This window comes from Sinohyriopsis cumingii, chromosome 16 (genome assembly GCF_028554795.1).
Source record: "Sinohyriopsis cumingii isolate HCF-2022 chromosome 16, ASM2855479v2, whole genome shotgun sequence".
NCBI lineage: Eukaryota > Metazoa > Mollusca > Bivalvia > Unionida > Unionidae > Sinohyriopsis > Sinohyriopsis cumingii.
Genome location: NC_142976.1, coordinates 97,606,029 through 97,622,514, shown reverse-complemented (window position 1 = coordinate 97,622,514; position 16,486 = coordinate 97,606,029). Strand labels below are relative to the sequence as shown.

Here is a 16,486-nt window from a genome sequence, read left to right as displayed (position 1 = left end):
GGACACACAGTACTAACTGTATGGAAAAATGGGAACCAGTCTGGAAATGGATGAACATAAAATAGAGTATATATCAGTTTGGCAGGCCAGGATTGGTTGATGAACATAAAATAGAGTATATATCAGTTTGGCAGGCTTCACATATCCAAGAACTTAAATGTGTGATCATTTACCCAAGTGTCAATGCATGTAAGATTTTGGGGTTTTGTGTTTTTCCAAATGTGCTTTCCCTACCCCCAGGAACTTTGTACTATAAAACTAAAACTAAAAACTATATAATTACTATTAAAAGACAGATTTAAATGTCCACCAAAGATTGACCATAGTGTCCATCCTCCAGGGAACTTGCTGGGCATTAAGTGATAAGTGCCCCATGACAACCTTTAACCTTGTGCACCAAAACAAAAAAATTCTAACTTTGAGGAAAGTATGGTTATATATATTACAAAGCAGAATTCTAGTTCTTTTTTTTAAATTTCAGACTCCTCTCCATTATGCTGCAGCCTCAACACATGGTGGAATCTGTTTGGAAATTCTGGTCACAGAAGGGGCTTCCACAAAAATACAGGTCTGTTTTAATATGGTTTACAATGTGCCTGTACTAAAATAATTATAAATAATATATGCAGTCAGCATTTATAAAATTTTTTTGTGTGTTTATAAGGTTTCTGTTGGGAACACTTCAATCTAGTTCCTCTGCAAGGAATGAATTAAGTCCGATTGAGACAAATTTGTATTAGATTTACTCATTTGATACTGGGTGATTTTCTTTGGAAACAATAAATTGTAGTTCAACAACAGTGGACCATGTTTTAACTCTTTCATTATTATTATTTTTAAATATTTCTGTGACATTTATACTTTTCTATATAATGATAAATTACACATGTATTGACAGCATGTATTTTTACGAAAATATAATTATTTTGCTTGTATGCTATAATTTACCTCCACGATGCAGGAGAGTGACAAGGGAGAGAACTCTGGTAATCCAGTTTCCTCCAGGATCAGGAGAAAGAACTTGCAGTGTAGGTGAAGTTTGGTGAAATGCATGGATATTATCCAGTGACTTTTACCCAGATTGCATGAAGAAAATGAAATCTTGTTACCTTAGAAGCTTGTGTGATATCAAAATATCTGCTTGCAAAACTGCATGGAATGAATGTTTAACAAATTAGCCATGGTGATTCTTTTTAGCTTACCTGGCTGTAAGGCCAAGTGAGCTTATGGTACAGACTTGGATCCGTTGTGCATAGTGTGTTGTTAGTCCATCAACAGTTGCTTGTTACTAATTGGAAAATAATTTCTGATCCACTTTTGAGTACAGTGATTACAGTTGGAATATGGCTTTATATCCTCAGGGTCCTAGAGAGTGAGATTCATGTATATTAATCAGGTGATCTTGCAACTGATTGCTTGAGCCATTACAACTCTTGTGGCCATATTTCTGATCCAAATTTTGATTAAGCTTGGAAGATCTCAGACACGTTTTTTTATTTCAAGGGTCAGTTGTTCTTTCCAGGGTTATTGCAGGTTCTTCCTCACCATTAATACTGGCCGCCATGTATAGCCTATCGTGTGCTGAAAAATGGCGTTAACCCCCTACTACAACAATAACATTTATTGATGCACAAGCTGTATGCATATTAATGAGGTGATATTGGCACAGTGTGAGTGTGCTTGTTATGACTCAGGAGGCCGTATTTCGGATCTGATTTAATCAAGCTTGAAATATAACCCTGTGTCATCCACATTTTATACAAGTTCCATAATGATTGAAATCCATGCATATTAGCAAGGTGGACATGCACATTATTGGCCGATCTTGTTATTCCTCACGATTCTGACATCATCAAACTTGGTAAATAGACTTATATCAGCAAGATATTCAATGAATTCTATTATTTTAAAATTCCATGCATTTTGAAAAGGCGATCATGATTCTAATTTCCACTATCATGACTATATTTTTTATAGGAGTTTGATGAAATAGGTAAATATTATTACGATCTCAGATTATCTCAATTATGAGCAAGATCAGTTTGTACTATAGATCCAAAGATCATATGATCATGATTTTAGTTTCTGTAATATTTCATTATTCTCTATTTTAAATGAGAACTCAAATCTGCCAACATTTGGTCAGTTTTATTATTGTCAATGTAGCACCTTCTTCTTCCCTATCAAAGAACAAAACATGCTTTACTGTCTTTGAAGGGGGCCCCAAGTAGTCTAAAGTGCTCACCGTTACGGATCACTGCCATCTCACCTCTGTCTGTATGGGTTCAAGTCCAAGGCTGGGCTAGCATGGGTACATGGGAAAGCCTGCCAGTAGTTTCTCATGGGTCAGTGGTTCTTCCCTGGGTTTTCCAGGGTTCTTCCTCCACCATTAATACTGACCGCCATGTATAGCCTATCTTGTGCTGAAAAATGGCATTAAACCCTAAAACAACAACAGCAACAACTGTCTTTGAAAACAAGGATCTTTCAAAAATGAATTTCAAACAATCCAGATTATATGTGTATATTTCCCATGGTCCAAATTACCTGCCTTACACTGACTATAGAAAAATGTTACTGACAGCTAGTTGCCTCATTAGGCACTCAGCATTAAGAGGTTAGTGTTAGGAATGGTTGGTTTGATGTCATGATAATGTGATTGGGTGGGAAATCATGCTACATGTCTGTGGCATGATGCCCCAGTGCTAAACGTCACTATAAACTGCCATTGTAGACATAACGATATGACTGAAAAATTGGTAAAGCTATGTTAAAAATCCAAATCATGCACACACATACTGACTATAGTAGACCTGCCATAATTAAAATTTGACATAGGTCTTACATAAATTACCCTTAAATAATGGACTAAAAGCAAACTTTAAGGAATTGTGATTGTTGCAGTAAAATCTGGATACTGGCTTATCTGTCTTTTATGCTGGTGCAGGTTCCATATCAGTGGAGTTGGTCAGAAAACCGGACAAATTTTATAGGAGTACTGCAAATGCTTTAAACTGCATATATATTTTCATGAAAAAAGTCTGCTTGATTAAGCTGTTACATGGCAGTGATATTCAAGACAAAAGGAGCAATAAAAACATTTCATTTATCAGAACAGAAGAATGAAAAAGGAGAAAAAAGCATGGCGGGAAAGATGATTGCCATTACCATGTGAAATTGAAGGGAGAAAAAATAAAATATGTCAGACTGAGAGAGAGAGCAAGAAGCCATTGAGCTGCATTGGATTTGGAACTGCAGTTTTTGAAACTTTATTGGAGATAATTATGGTCTTTTTAGTTGAGAATAATGTTTACTGTTGTTGCATCCATCTTGAATCCACTTTTGAACTTTCTAAATGCATGTTTTCCAACATGACAGTAGCAGAACATGATATTTTGTTATACCTTGCTGAAAACTGGTCCTAACTGAACAAAATCAACCACCAGAACGAGAAGGTTTTGTTAGGGTTGGCAGGTCTGCTGTGGAGCTATTTAGTTGACTACCTGAAATACATTTATTCAGCCACTGCAGGATCAAGTTAAATAACTGATCTACCTGGACACAAGGAGTCTTTATCAAATCAGTGGTACAAGTTTTGCTACAGTATTCATAGACAAGTAACAAGGAATTTGATCTCTGGAAATAAACATGGAAATTTGTTAAGGGTCCTCAGGCAGATAAAATGTGAGATCTTCTCATGATGAAAATGTATATAAATCTTGCAAATTTCCCAGATTTAGAAAAATTTGTATTTCTAACTGACCTAATTTAATTTCTCTTACCAGTGAAGCATAGGCAGGATATAGGAATTACTTTTCTAATTGCATCATCGATGTTGGTATCAGTGTTATGTTTTTGTTCTTAGCTCAGTTTTTAGGTCACTTTTGTATGTTCAATCATGAGGATTTACTTCTCACCATGGACAAAAGTAGGTCATAGTGATCCACTTTTGTGCTCCCACAATTATGGTTTTGCATTAAGCGCAGTTTCTCATATAATGTTGCATGCAGTCAAAAAACTTGACAAGTATTTATCTTGGAGGATACTGCTTATAAGAAGTAAAAGTCTCAATGACCTACTTTAAATACTCTAGTGATTGCATTACATCATTGTTTCTAGTTCTGCATTGCCAACACTGTTGTATATACTTTGAGTGTTTTACTCCCCATGAACAAAAAGTAGGTCATTGACATTTTTCCTGTACCATTAGATCAAGTGAGTAACCTACTTTTCATGCTCCATTGATTACATTATATTTTGGCATTAGCTCAGTTCTCTGACACTGTTGCATGTATAATCATAAAACTTGGAGGGTAGTGCTCACCATGGGAAATATAGGTCACAGTGACCTATGTTTGATGCACCCATGATTATTTTTAAATTTGTTGCATTTAGACTTGGATATGCAGTCATGTATTAGGAGTATGAATCACCTTTCTGTGAAGATTGCATTGACCTGCTTTTTATGATCTATTGGATATGCATATTTTTTAGGATGGTGAAGCAGGCGAGACATATCATTCTTCCGATTTGTATATAATCATCTTCATCACCTCAGAAAAATTTGTACAACCTCGCATGGCAGCATAGTTACCTCAAGTTCACTTTTATTCTTCAATATCAGGAGTGTTGTTGCATGAGGGATGTGGGTAGAGTGATCTCCCCTGCATCTGACATCCAGCCAGAGTGTGGAATATGTCCTGATATTATTTAAAGTCATATTTATTTCTATTGTATGACTTTTATTCATCAGTTACATTCTATATTTATTTCTTTCTCTTTTTCCAGTGCGATGATGGTCGAACCCCCCTGCATATGACCGCATTGCATGGTCGGTTTACTCGTGCACAGACACTAATAGAGCATGGTGAGCATAGCTCATTTCAGACTGTAACATGTTGCCTACACATACCATTATACTGTTCATGCTTGAACCTGTATATCTTTTAATAGTAATAGCATGCATGAACAATTTATCATTTTATAGCTTAACTAAAGTGATTTGGCAATATAATTCCCTAACATATATATTAGTTTCAGTATACAACCGTTAGACTTTCACTTGTTGGAATTTAAATTACACATAAATTTCTTTTAGTCAAATTGTTAAATTCAAGATTTAAATTTAGTCTCTGTTGCTGAAATCTACACCTAGTGGTTTGATCTGTTTTTAATTGTATGACAGAACATTTCACAGGCTAGTCCACACATGTAGCAGTGTGACAATATTAAGAATGTAGTACACCAGTTGCATGCTTAATACAACCTTTGTTTGAGTGGACTAGGCCTTATTTAGCAGATGGTCCAGATACCAGGCCTAATTAATTATTAATAAATAATCCTCTTCTTGACCTGGTGTCTTTAAACTGTGATCTATGTAATTGTTTGGTTTACTAATTGATTATCCACTCCCTGTTATGGTGTTTTGGGGTTGAGATTTACATAAATGTTCTGGTTTGCTAATTAATTATCCTTCTCCATCCTGGTGTTGTTTGCTTCAGGTCCACTTAATTGGTCTGGTTTATTAACTAATTATCTTCCCCTCACTCTTGAAGTCTGTGTAAATTTGTCTGATTTTTTAATTAATCATCCTCACCCTCTCCTGGTGGTTTTAAGTTGAGGTTCAATTTGTCTTGTTTACTAACTAATTATCCTCCACATGTCTTGGTGTCTTTATGATAAAGTCCATGTAAATTGTCTGGTTTGCTAATTAATCATCTTCTTTCTTTCCTGATGTCTTTAAGTGGAGGTCCATGTTAATTGTCTTATATGCTAATTAATCATCAGTTCCCCCTCCTTGTGTCTTTAAGTTGAGGTCCAAGTTTTGTTTACTAACTAATCATCCTCCCCATGTTTCTGTGTCTTTATGTAGACATCTATGTAAATTTTCTGGTTTGATAATCAATCCCCCTCTCTCACTATTGGTGAATTTTGGCATAGATCCATGTCATTCTTGTTTACTACTTTTCCACTACACACTCTTGGTATCATATGTAACCTGCACAGAAAACTGTTTGGATACATAAGTGAATTCTTGTTAAAATTGGCGATTGCAGTTCAGATTGTGATTTCTGTGGAACTTGTTTGAGGGAATTTGCAGTAGCTCAGTAGAGCACGTATCTTACAATCCTAGCGTCCTGGGTTCACCTAGGCCATCTTAGATGTGTCTCTGGGAAAGGCACTGAGCTCCCATTTTTTGGGGCATGATGTAATGTTAGAAGTGACATTAAAACCAATAAAAAGCATGTTTTCTTTGCAAAGAATGATTATATAATTGTTGTCCATTAGCATCCTGAAATAGGCAGTCATGGTTTTGCAGATGCTATCGTTAGTTACTAGTTATTAGCTTTCTGGACATTTGCATGCTAAAATGTACTAACAAAAGATTGAATCAAGTAGAAATCTTGTATGTGGCCGAAGTCTTTATAATCTTTAACTTTGCTGTTCATAGACCAGAAGAACTTATGGGATTGTCTTGTCCGACATCCCTCTGTCTACTTAGCACAACTTTGCTAATGCTAATTCTCCTCAAAACTTGAAACACCTATTCATCTCATGTTCTAGTTGGTCCTAAACAAAAAGGGTGACGCTTGAACATCCAATATGGATGTCATGACAGCCATCTTGAAAATATTATTGCTACTCCTCCTGAATGGATGGTCATATCAGTGTGGGGAATTCACTAAAAGACTTTCTATCATGTCTTGAAAAGAGTCAAATTGAAATGGGGTTTTGCACTAGAATTGTAATTATGTCTAAATGAAAGTGGTACCAATCAGATGTCCAATATGGCTGCCATAGTTTCCGTCTTGAAAGTCTTGTTATCACTATTCTTGATGAAGTACAAGTTGGACCTAAATGAAAGTGGTGTTGATCTGACATCCAATATGGCTACGATCTTTAAAATCTTATCACAACTCCACCTGAATGGATGGTGATATAAACATAGGGTTTTCACCCGAAGACTTGTTATGATGTCTGATTGGTCCTTAATGAAAATGGCGCTTATATGACATCCAGTATGGCAAACACAGCAGTCATCTTGAAAATCTGCTCCTCCTGAATGGAAAGTAATTTCAGCATGTTTTTTTTTAAAACTGGAAGACTACTTTTGGCTTCTGGTTCATCTTGAATGAATATTGTGCCATTTTGAATATCATAGTGTCAGTAATGCCAGTTAATAGTGTTAGATAAAAGTCACATCAGAAGACTTTTTAGGAACTTTGGCTGGTAGTAATTGAAGATGTTGCCGTGTGACCACCACAGCAGCAATCTTGTAAATCTTTTTATTGTTACTTATCAACATGGGGTTTTCGTCAGAACACTAATTATGATACCTAGCTGGTGTTAAAGGAAAATGCTGCTGATATCTGGCCACATCCAGCATCCTGACATTGTAGGGTTTTCACCAGTAGTCTTCTTACTATGTCAGGTTTGTCCTAAATGGTGTTAATGTAAAATCCAATATGGCTGCCACAGTAGCTAATCCATCAGGGATGGTTTCAACACTCCCCAGTTATAAAGAAGAAACATTCTTATCTTGACTTTCTTGAAATTCTCTTTAGACAGTAGAACATCAGTTTCTTTGAGGGACTTTTTTGATGTTGATGATGATTATTATTATTATTATTATTATTATTATTATTAAACAAGTTTCCAAAGAGAAATGAATTCTATAATAAAACATCTGGGATAAAAGTTACAATAGGACTACTCAGTGCTCATCATAGCTGATGCCATTGTGTGATGCTGTGCTCTGAATGTTTTCTTTAGTTCCAAGTATGTCCTTACATACAGTTTGTGATAAATTGGTGAAGACATTTGGAGCATTTTACAAAAGCTTTTCATAAGTTATAAATTTATTCTTGTACATAATTTTGAAAAAGTTGAAAAATGTAGGGTTTTTTTCTTCTATTTATAGGTCATCGACCAGCCTAGTAGTGCTTGTCATATAGGTCTCCATCAGTGGATGTAGACTAAAATTTGTGTTTAAGGTTTTCATTTTGGTTCATACGTAATGAACTTTGTTTAAATTTCACTGATCTGTGTTGATTAGACAATGCCTATTCTTATTTATTTTATGAGGAAAAGACCAAGACACTAGGTTGTTTTTAAGGTTTATAGTTTGCAGGTTGAAGTTTGTGTTTAAGAATTGTCTTAGTACTTAGCAAAGAAATATGTATTTGATTGTACTTCATGTATTTAATATCACGTGTCTGACCCTTTTTGACACTTGTTTAACAGTTGTACTGTTGGTCATCTCTTTTGGTCATAGACTATAATATAGACCTGTTGTCTATCATCTGTCCATCCATTACACAGGTTTGTTATTATTACTCATTATTTCGACTTACCAATTGATTTTCTGTCGAGCCAGTCCATAATGAAATGTTTGCATGGACATCCAGTATCGCTGCCACATTGATTGACTTCAGAATGTCATTATTACTATTCCTCCTAAATAGATGGTTTATTCTGTAAAATTCTTCTTATGATGATTTAGTCCTAAATGAAAATGGTGCCAATCTTACATCTAATATTGCCACCATGGTATTGACTTCCTATGATGTCTGATTGGTACAAATGAAAATGTAGCTGATCTGAAATCCAGTTTGGCCACTATCTTGAAATGGTCATGATAAAACGTAATCCTTTGACTTGTTTACATAAGCTTTTAACAACTAAAAATATTGTAATGAATTATTGCGTCACTGTATAGAATGATTAGATGATGTGTTACATACCAGTAATCAGTGATGACATGTCAGCAAGTATTTTATGCAAGGTTACTAATGAAAGTTTTACTTGACAGGGGCTGAGATAGATGCCTGTGATAAAGTTGGTAACACACCACTACACATAGCTTCCCGTTATGGCCATGAGCTTCTAATCAACACGTTATTGGAAAACGGGGCAGACCCTATGAGGTTTGTTAAGCAGTATTTTGTTCTTTGAACAAGTTTAAGGTGATTAAATAAAATTCCTTCCTTGACTATTTATCCTACATTTTACATGCATATGCAAATATAGAAAACTAGAATGCAGTGGGGAAAGCTGCCTCAGATGGAATTTAAGCTTTACTGGTAGTAGACGTTGTTTCATATGTTCATCATCTGTCCAAATATTATCAAAGTTTGTTATAGCTATTTATCTAAACTAATTGGAGGATTGCCATGAAATTGTACACACACATCAATCCCATGGTCTAATGTAAATGGTGTAGCTCAGAGATCCCATGTGGCCACTAAGGAAACCATCTTGAAATTCTTGTTATCTCTACTCCTCCTGAATGGATGGTTATATCAACAAGTTGTTTGAATTTGAAAAATTCTTCTTGTTGGTCTGACCTTGAATTCCAGCAAATTCTTTTCAGTAGTGTTAGTCCCTTCATGGGTCTCTTGTTAATCATCATTATGGGACAGAGTGACAACATGATGTGGGATTATAAAGGAATTCATATTTAATTTTGGACAGTGGAAAAAATAGTTGCATGAAGTAACAGTAAAGTGTGTTTGTACTGCAAGGAGATATCTATGAGTTGTGGAAGCTGCAGGAGTTTTTTCGCAAGCAGGGTAATGTGTGTGTTTGTGACATCTGTGTATTTGTATATTTGTATGTCCATCAATCTCTCCGTCCTTCACTCTATCCATCTGTCCATGCATTTGTTCATCAACAGTATTGTTTCTGCAAGACAAGTTTACTTAGAATAATTTGAACTGAATTTGATATTCAGCTTGTTTTTTTATCAAGAACTCAAACAAGTTAAATTTCCAAATGTCTCTGTCATCATGGAGAGGAGTTATTGCCCATGATTGCTGTTTGTGCTCCCCACCCACCCCATCTTTCATTTCCACAAATTTATTTTTGAGGGTATTGGATTGCATCTAAATTTCTTAATGTAGATTTATATTGGCAAGACCTTGAAATTAGTTTTATGTCCTGTGTTTCACAACATCGTTTGCAGAGTTATGCCCCCTGGTTGCCTTTCATTCTGTTTGGTTTCCCAGTACAACTTAAACAAGTGTATGTAAATCAGATACCTTGAATAAATAGAATTTCTAGTTCTCCACATAATGTACAGGAGTCACAGCCCTTGATGGTCCTTATTTGTTTTCTACACTATAACTTTAGTAATGAATATTGTTGTTTTGCCATAATTTTCATGCATGCATGGATTGCCAACATTAGATATCCTCATTTAGAGGAGTTATGTCCCCTGATTACCTATTCTCCTAACCCCAGTTTCACACCATTTCCTCTCATTAAGGCCATGGTATATTATTTGTAGTGAGGGGGAAAATTTGCACAGTTTACCTATAGCACAAGTTGACTTCTAGGATACCCTAAATCTTGCCAGATGCTTACAATGTAATGTCGACTGGTCCAAAGTGTTTTGTACTGTATACTTTAGGCGAGGGACCAATGGTATGCTACCAGTCCATGTGGCAGCTCTGAATGGTTATATAGACTGTGTAAAGAAGTTGCTGTCTTCTATGCCCAATGTGGATATCAATGTCACAGATGACTGTGGAAGGACCTGTTTACATGGCGCATCCTGTAGCGGGTGAGTGTTTAATGGCAGGCTTTTTATATGAGTAACCTGTAAGATAAAATTACAGACAAATATAGAGATCAAAAAACTTTTGAGCCGGAGTTAAATTTATATTTTGTTTCAAACAGTCAAGGAGGACATTACTTTGAAAATGAATCTTTTAATAAAATGAATTTGGAACTTCAGTGTCAGTCATCTGGTGGGCAGCTGAGACTTCTAATACTGTTTAAGTTTTCTATATGGAATGACAGATGAAGCAATTTTTTAAAATCGCATATAAGTAATCATTTGAAGGTTCGGTAATTTATTATGAGAAAACTTCTGTTATCAGCTTGTTGTTATTTACATTTTTATGGATAAGTACACAGCTGATCCCTGGTTTGCATAATAGTTGTGTTCCCAGGAGAGTGGTATCACAACTCAAAAGTTTTTGGTTTCACTGCATTTAATTTTCATTGAAAAATACATAATTCAATTAACTTTAATGCCATTCATTTTAGTTGTTTATGAATCTCAATTTGAATGTTTTAGACAAATCATTAAACAGTCATGAAATGACATTTACTCGAAAGTCGTTTGATACTTTTACTTCAGAATATCTGGTATGGGGAAACAACTCCTACAGAGTTATCATGCCACTTGTAACTGAGGAATTTTACATTTTTATCATGTCTGTTTTACTGAAAAGCAAGTTTTTAGAAATGCTGTTGTTGTTGTTGTGGGGTTTAACGCCATTTTTCAGCACGATAGGCTATACATGGCGGCCAGTATTAATGGTGGAGGAAGAACCCGGAAAACCCCGGAAAGAACCACCGACCCACGAGAAGCTACTGGCAGGCTTTCTCACATGCCCACATTGGCTGAATCTTAGACTCGAACCGCCGCAGACAGAGGTGAGATGGCAGTGATCCGTAACGAAGAGCGCTTTAGACCACTCGGCCACTCGGGGCCCCTTTTAGAAATGCATGAACTCATTTAATATTTCATATCATATTCACATAGACATCCTTTCTTTTGTGAATTGATCTCTCCCTGCTTTTGTGTTAGGCATTATATTATGGGACCGCTCCGGTGGCATAGTGGTTAGAGCGTCTGCCTCGGATGCGGGAGGTCGTGGGTTCAATCCCCGGCCGAGTCATACCAGAGACTTAAAAAATGGTACTAACAGCTGCCTCACTTGGCGTTCAGCATTAAGAGGTTAGTGTTAGGACTGGTCGGCCTGGTGTCAGGATAATGTGACTGGGTGGGACATCATGCTACATGTCTGTGGCATGATGCCCCAGTGCTAGACATCACTATAAACTGCCACATTGCAGACATCGTAGCGATATGACTGAAAAATTGTTAAAGCTACATTAAAAATCAAAATCACACACATCACATTATATTATGGTTGATACAACCTTGAAAGATCCTTAAATTTGGGGGGTTTCCTTAAAACTTTTTGAATTATAGAAAAAGGTTTTTTATCAATGAAAAATCCTTGAATTTCTTTTTCTTGAATTTATTGAATTTATCTCATAGAATACAAAATATTACAATTGAATAAAATATACATCTTTTTAAATTTGGAATTGAATACACAAATGCAAACAATGGGATAGGATTGGGTGAATCAGATGTCTGTGATGGATTGTTGTGACGTTCTGTCGTATTGGGGTGGGGTTCTCCCAATATAATTTAATTAAATTAGATTGAAAGTTCCACCCTGGCTCGTTAGGTTAGAAAGTTAAATTAGTGATGATGTAGATTTACAGCTCTGAGCCCCCAGTCAGCAATGCCGATGGTTAAATTATAGAGAACACGAAGATGAAATTCAATCAATAACAATTTAATAAATGTGATAATTTAAAAACGATAAATTCCAATCACTCGTCTTTCCCTCGACCAAGTGACAGCCTAATTCATCCTGTGCTTTACAGTGTGAGTTCGATTTTCCCCCTGTCCTTGCATCTACTCATCTATTTCTTCCCGCTGATTCTTCCTTCTTTCCGTTCCTCTAACTCCTTCTTTGTCTCTGTTTCCTCTCTACTATCTCCTCCAGCTTTGCTCCAGACTTCAACTTCTCCTTTCCTCTCCTTTCCCTCTCTATTATCTCCTCCTCCAATTCCGCTCCCAGACTTCAACTCCACCTTCTTCTCCTTCCCTCCTTTCCTCCGTCTCTCTATCCGAGACTACGGGACCAAACTTTAACTGGTCTGTCCCTCAAAGCTTCCGTTTGAAGCTTTCTGTACTTAGACCTTCCCGCTCTAAGATTTTCCCGCCAATAACGAATGGCTATTCGGAGTTACGCTAACCTTTTCTCTGGGTAATTTCTCTCAGCGAACTAACTTTTGCCGGAAAACGCAGGGATATCATTCTACCCAAATCAAGGTCTCCCCCCATCTTGATTCTGATTGGGTGGTGCTGTGCCCCTGTCCAATCGTCTTAGCGGCCAGTTCAACCTGTCTGTCTGTTTGCAGGGGAAAGAAGTTAAGACACTCCCACTTCTTCAGGCAATTTCTTTTGATCTTGGAAACATTTCGACACCTAGGTGATAATTGGCTGTCTGTGACTTCGCAACTCCGATGTGCGGTCCTTCGATTCTAGCCACAACAGTCTTACGTAACGGATTAGTGATAACCTTCGGCAGTGTTCGACATCAAACAATGACCCGTCAGAATTACCTTGATTATACATGTTTCAAACTGGGCTACTCTGGGTCGGGGTAAACATGACAATTGTGGATGGAGAAATTATAATCAGTTATGTATTGATGGTTCTATTTATGGAGTGTAACATATGCCGAAGGTTCAAATTCCTTAAGAAAATATATCCCTTGAAAATTTTGGGAGATTCTTGAAAACACTTTGAAAAGTCCTTGAAAACACTTTGAAAAGTCCTTGAAAACACTTTGAAAAATCCTCTAAAGTCAACACGCATGAACCATACTCAACAAGAAACATCAGCTTTCTAACTGTTACTATCTTTTCCGTTACAGGAAAGTGGATTGTGTTGAATTTCTTATAAAAAGTGGAGGAAATGTTAATTGGCCTGACAATGCTGGGAGGTAATGTTTTATTAACATTAATATTATTATTATTATTATTTTATTATTATTATTATTATTATTATTATTATTTTAGACCATTAGTATAACAAATGATTTGGAATCCATATGAATTGTTTGTTATTTTTTATGTACAAGTGCACACTAGTCTAATTTGGGTGTTTGCTCTCTTAAGGTTCTTTATATCAAGGATTTATTATTATTATTATTACTATTATTATTATTATTATTATTATTATTATCAACAGCAACGGTATGCTTGGTCTTCTCCCTTAAATTCTAGAACCTACATATTTAAAGCAAAGGCTTCACATATCAGTCTTTGTAGTCATTACTTTCATTAGATTGTCATATGTAAGTCTTTAAAGTCATTATTTACATCAGATTGTCACGTATCTGTCTTCAAAGTAATTACTTACACAGTGTATCCCCCAGGGGTGCAAGACTGAGAGTCAAAAATCTTCTTGGTGTCAAAACTGGGGTCAGACTGAGTAAAAAAACTTTGGTATCAAAACTGGGGGTCAAATTAAAACTTCGGGGTCTCTGAAGTGCAAATGAGGGTAAAGGGAAACACTGTTACATCAGATTGTCACATAAAATCATTACTTACATCAGATTGTCACAACTTATCAGTCTTTAGAGTCATTACTTTACATCAGACTGTCACATATCAGTCTTTAAAGTCATTACTTACATCAGACTGTCACATATCAGTCTTTAAATTCATTACTTACATCAGATTGTCACATGTCAGTCTTTATAGTCATTACTTATATCAGATTGTCACATAAAGTTATTGCTTACATCAGATTGTCACATGTCAGTCTTTAAAGTCATTACTTACATCAGATTGTCACATAAAGTTATTGCTTACATCAGATTGTCACATGTCAGTCTTTATAGTCATTACTTACATCAGATTGTCACATAAAGTTATTGCTTACATCAGATTGTCACATAAAGTTATTGCTTACATCAGATTGTCACATAAAGTTATTGCTTACATCAGATTGTCACATATCAGTCTTTATAATCATTACTTACATCAGATCGTCACATATCAGTCTTTATAGTCATTACTTACATCAGATTGTCACATATCAGTCTTTAAAGTCATTACTTACATCAGACTCACATATCAGTCTTTAAATTCATTACTTACATCAGACTGTCACATATCAGTCTTTAAAGTCATTACTTACATCAGACTGTCACATATCAGTCTTTAAAGTCATTACTTACATCAGACTGTCACATATCAGTCTTTAAAGATATTACTTACATCAGATTGTCACATGTCAGTCTTTATAGTCATTACTTATATCAGATTGTCACATAAAGTTATTGCTTACATCAGATTGTCATATGTCAGTCTTTAAAGTCATTACTTACATCAGATTGTCATATGTCAGTCTTTAAAGTCATTACTTACATCAGGTTGTCACATAAAGTTATTGCTTACATCAGATTGTCACAAAGTTATTGCTTACATCAGATTGTCACATAAAGTTATTGCTTACATCAGATTGTCACATAAAGTTATTGCTTACATCAGATTGTCACATAAAGTTATTGCTTACATCAGATTGTCACATGTCAGTCTTTATAATCATTACTTACATCAGATCGTCACATATCAGTCTTTATAGTCATTACTTACATCAGATTGTCACATATCAGTCTTTAAAGTCATTACTTACATCAGACTCACATATCGGTCTTTAAATTCATTACTTACATCAGACTGTCACATATCAGTCTTTAAAGTCATTACTTACATCAGACTGTCACATATCAGTCTTTAAAGTCATTACTTACATCAGACTGTCACATATCAGTCTTTAAAGATATTACTTACATCAGATTGTCACATGTCAGTCTTTATAGTCATTACTTATATCAGATTGTCACATAAAGTTATTGCTTACATCAGATTGTCATATGTCAGTCTTTAAAGTCATTACTTACATCAGGTTGTCACATAAAGTTATTGCTTACATCAGATTGTCACAAAGTTATTGCTTACATCAGATTGTCACATAAAGTTATTGCTTACATCAGATTGTCACATAAAGTTATTGCTTACATCAGATTGTCACATAAAGTTATTGCTTACATCAGATTGTCACATGTCAGTCTTTATAATCATTACTTACATCAGATCGTCACATATCAGTCTTTATAGTCATTACTTACATCAGATTGTCACATATCAGTCTTTAAAGTCATTACTTACACAGTGTATCCCCCAGGGGTGCAAGACTGAGAGTCAAAAATCTCCTTTTTGTCAAAACTGGGGTCAGACTATTATAAATCCTTTGCTAAGTCACAAACATGAATAAAAAATATTTTCATTATACTACGTAACCCGAAGCTACATAGCAAACATTCAAAAATAAACGTGGTAGTACAATTGTTATAACTTGTACACAAGAAATTAATAATTCACATACCTGTACAGCTGAAGATGTGCAGGTCCTTAAAGTAGACCCCTCACTGACAAGACATTCCATATTGTGTAGATTTAATCTTAAGGTGAGGCATTTATACACAGACGAAGTTTTCATGTATTATCTGTGCACTGGAAGTAATCGTTTTTTCCCACTGAAAGCACTTCACACATATGGCATAGGATGAACTGAACTCACTATTTCAAAATATTGTACAATATACATAAATCACCCTTGGGTATCATTGTACACAAAAAATGAAACCCGAGTACAATAAATAAAAGGATTTATACAATTCCATGATAAACAGATAGAAAACATGCACTTTCAATTGAACAGTTGCAATATTCTTGGCTGAACGTCCTTTTAATTAAAAAGAAACACTGGTCAGCCATGAATCTTGAATCTTCCAGTTGGGCAGATAATTAAAACATT

General features: G+C 35.5%; 1 protein-coding gene across 2 annotated transcripts in view; it reads left to right on the top strand.

The window, feature by feature from the left end:
- LOC149781031 (uncharacterized) overlaps nucleotides 1-16,486 on the top strand; it is a 146,496-nt gene that overhangs the window by 49,414 nt on the left and 80,596 nt on the right. For both annotated transcript variants that reach the window (XM_089938166.1, XM_089938165.1), the window contains exons 7-11: nucleotides 482-568; nucleotides 4,789-4,867; nucleotides 8,813-8,927; nucleotides 10,412-10,564; nucleotides 13,533-13,601. In XM_089938166.1, the coding sequence (XP_089794292.1) occupies nucleotides 482-568; nucleotides 4,789-4,867; nucleotides 8,813-8,927; nucleotides 10,412-10,564; nucleotides 13,533-13,601 (503 nt within the window). The remainder of the gene's footprint in view (nucleotides 1-481; nucleotides 569-4,788; nucleotides 4,868-8,812; nucleotides 8,928-10,411; nucleotides 10,565-13,532; nucleotides 13,602-16,486) is intronic.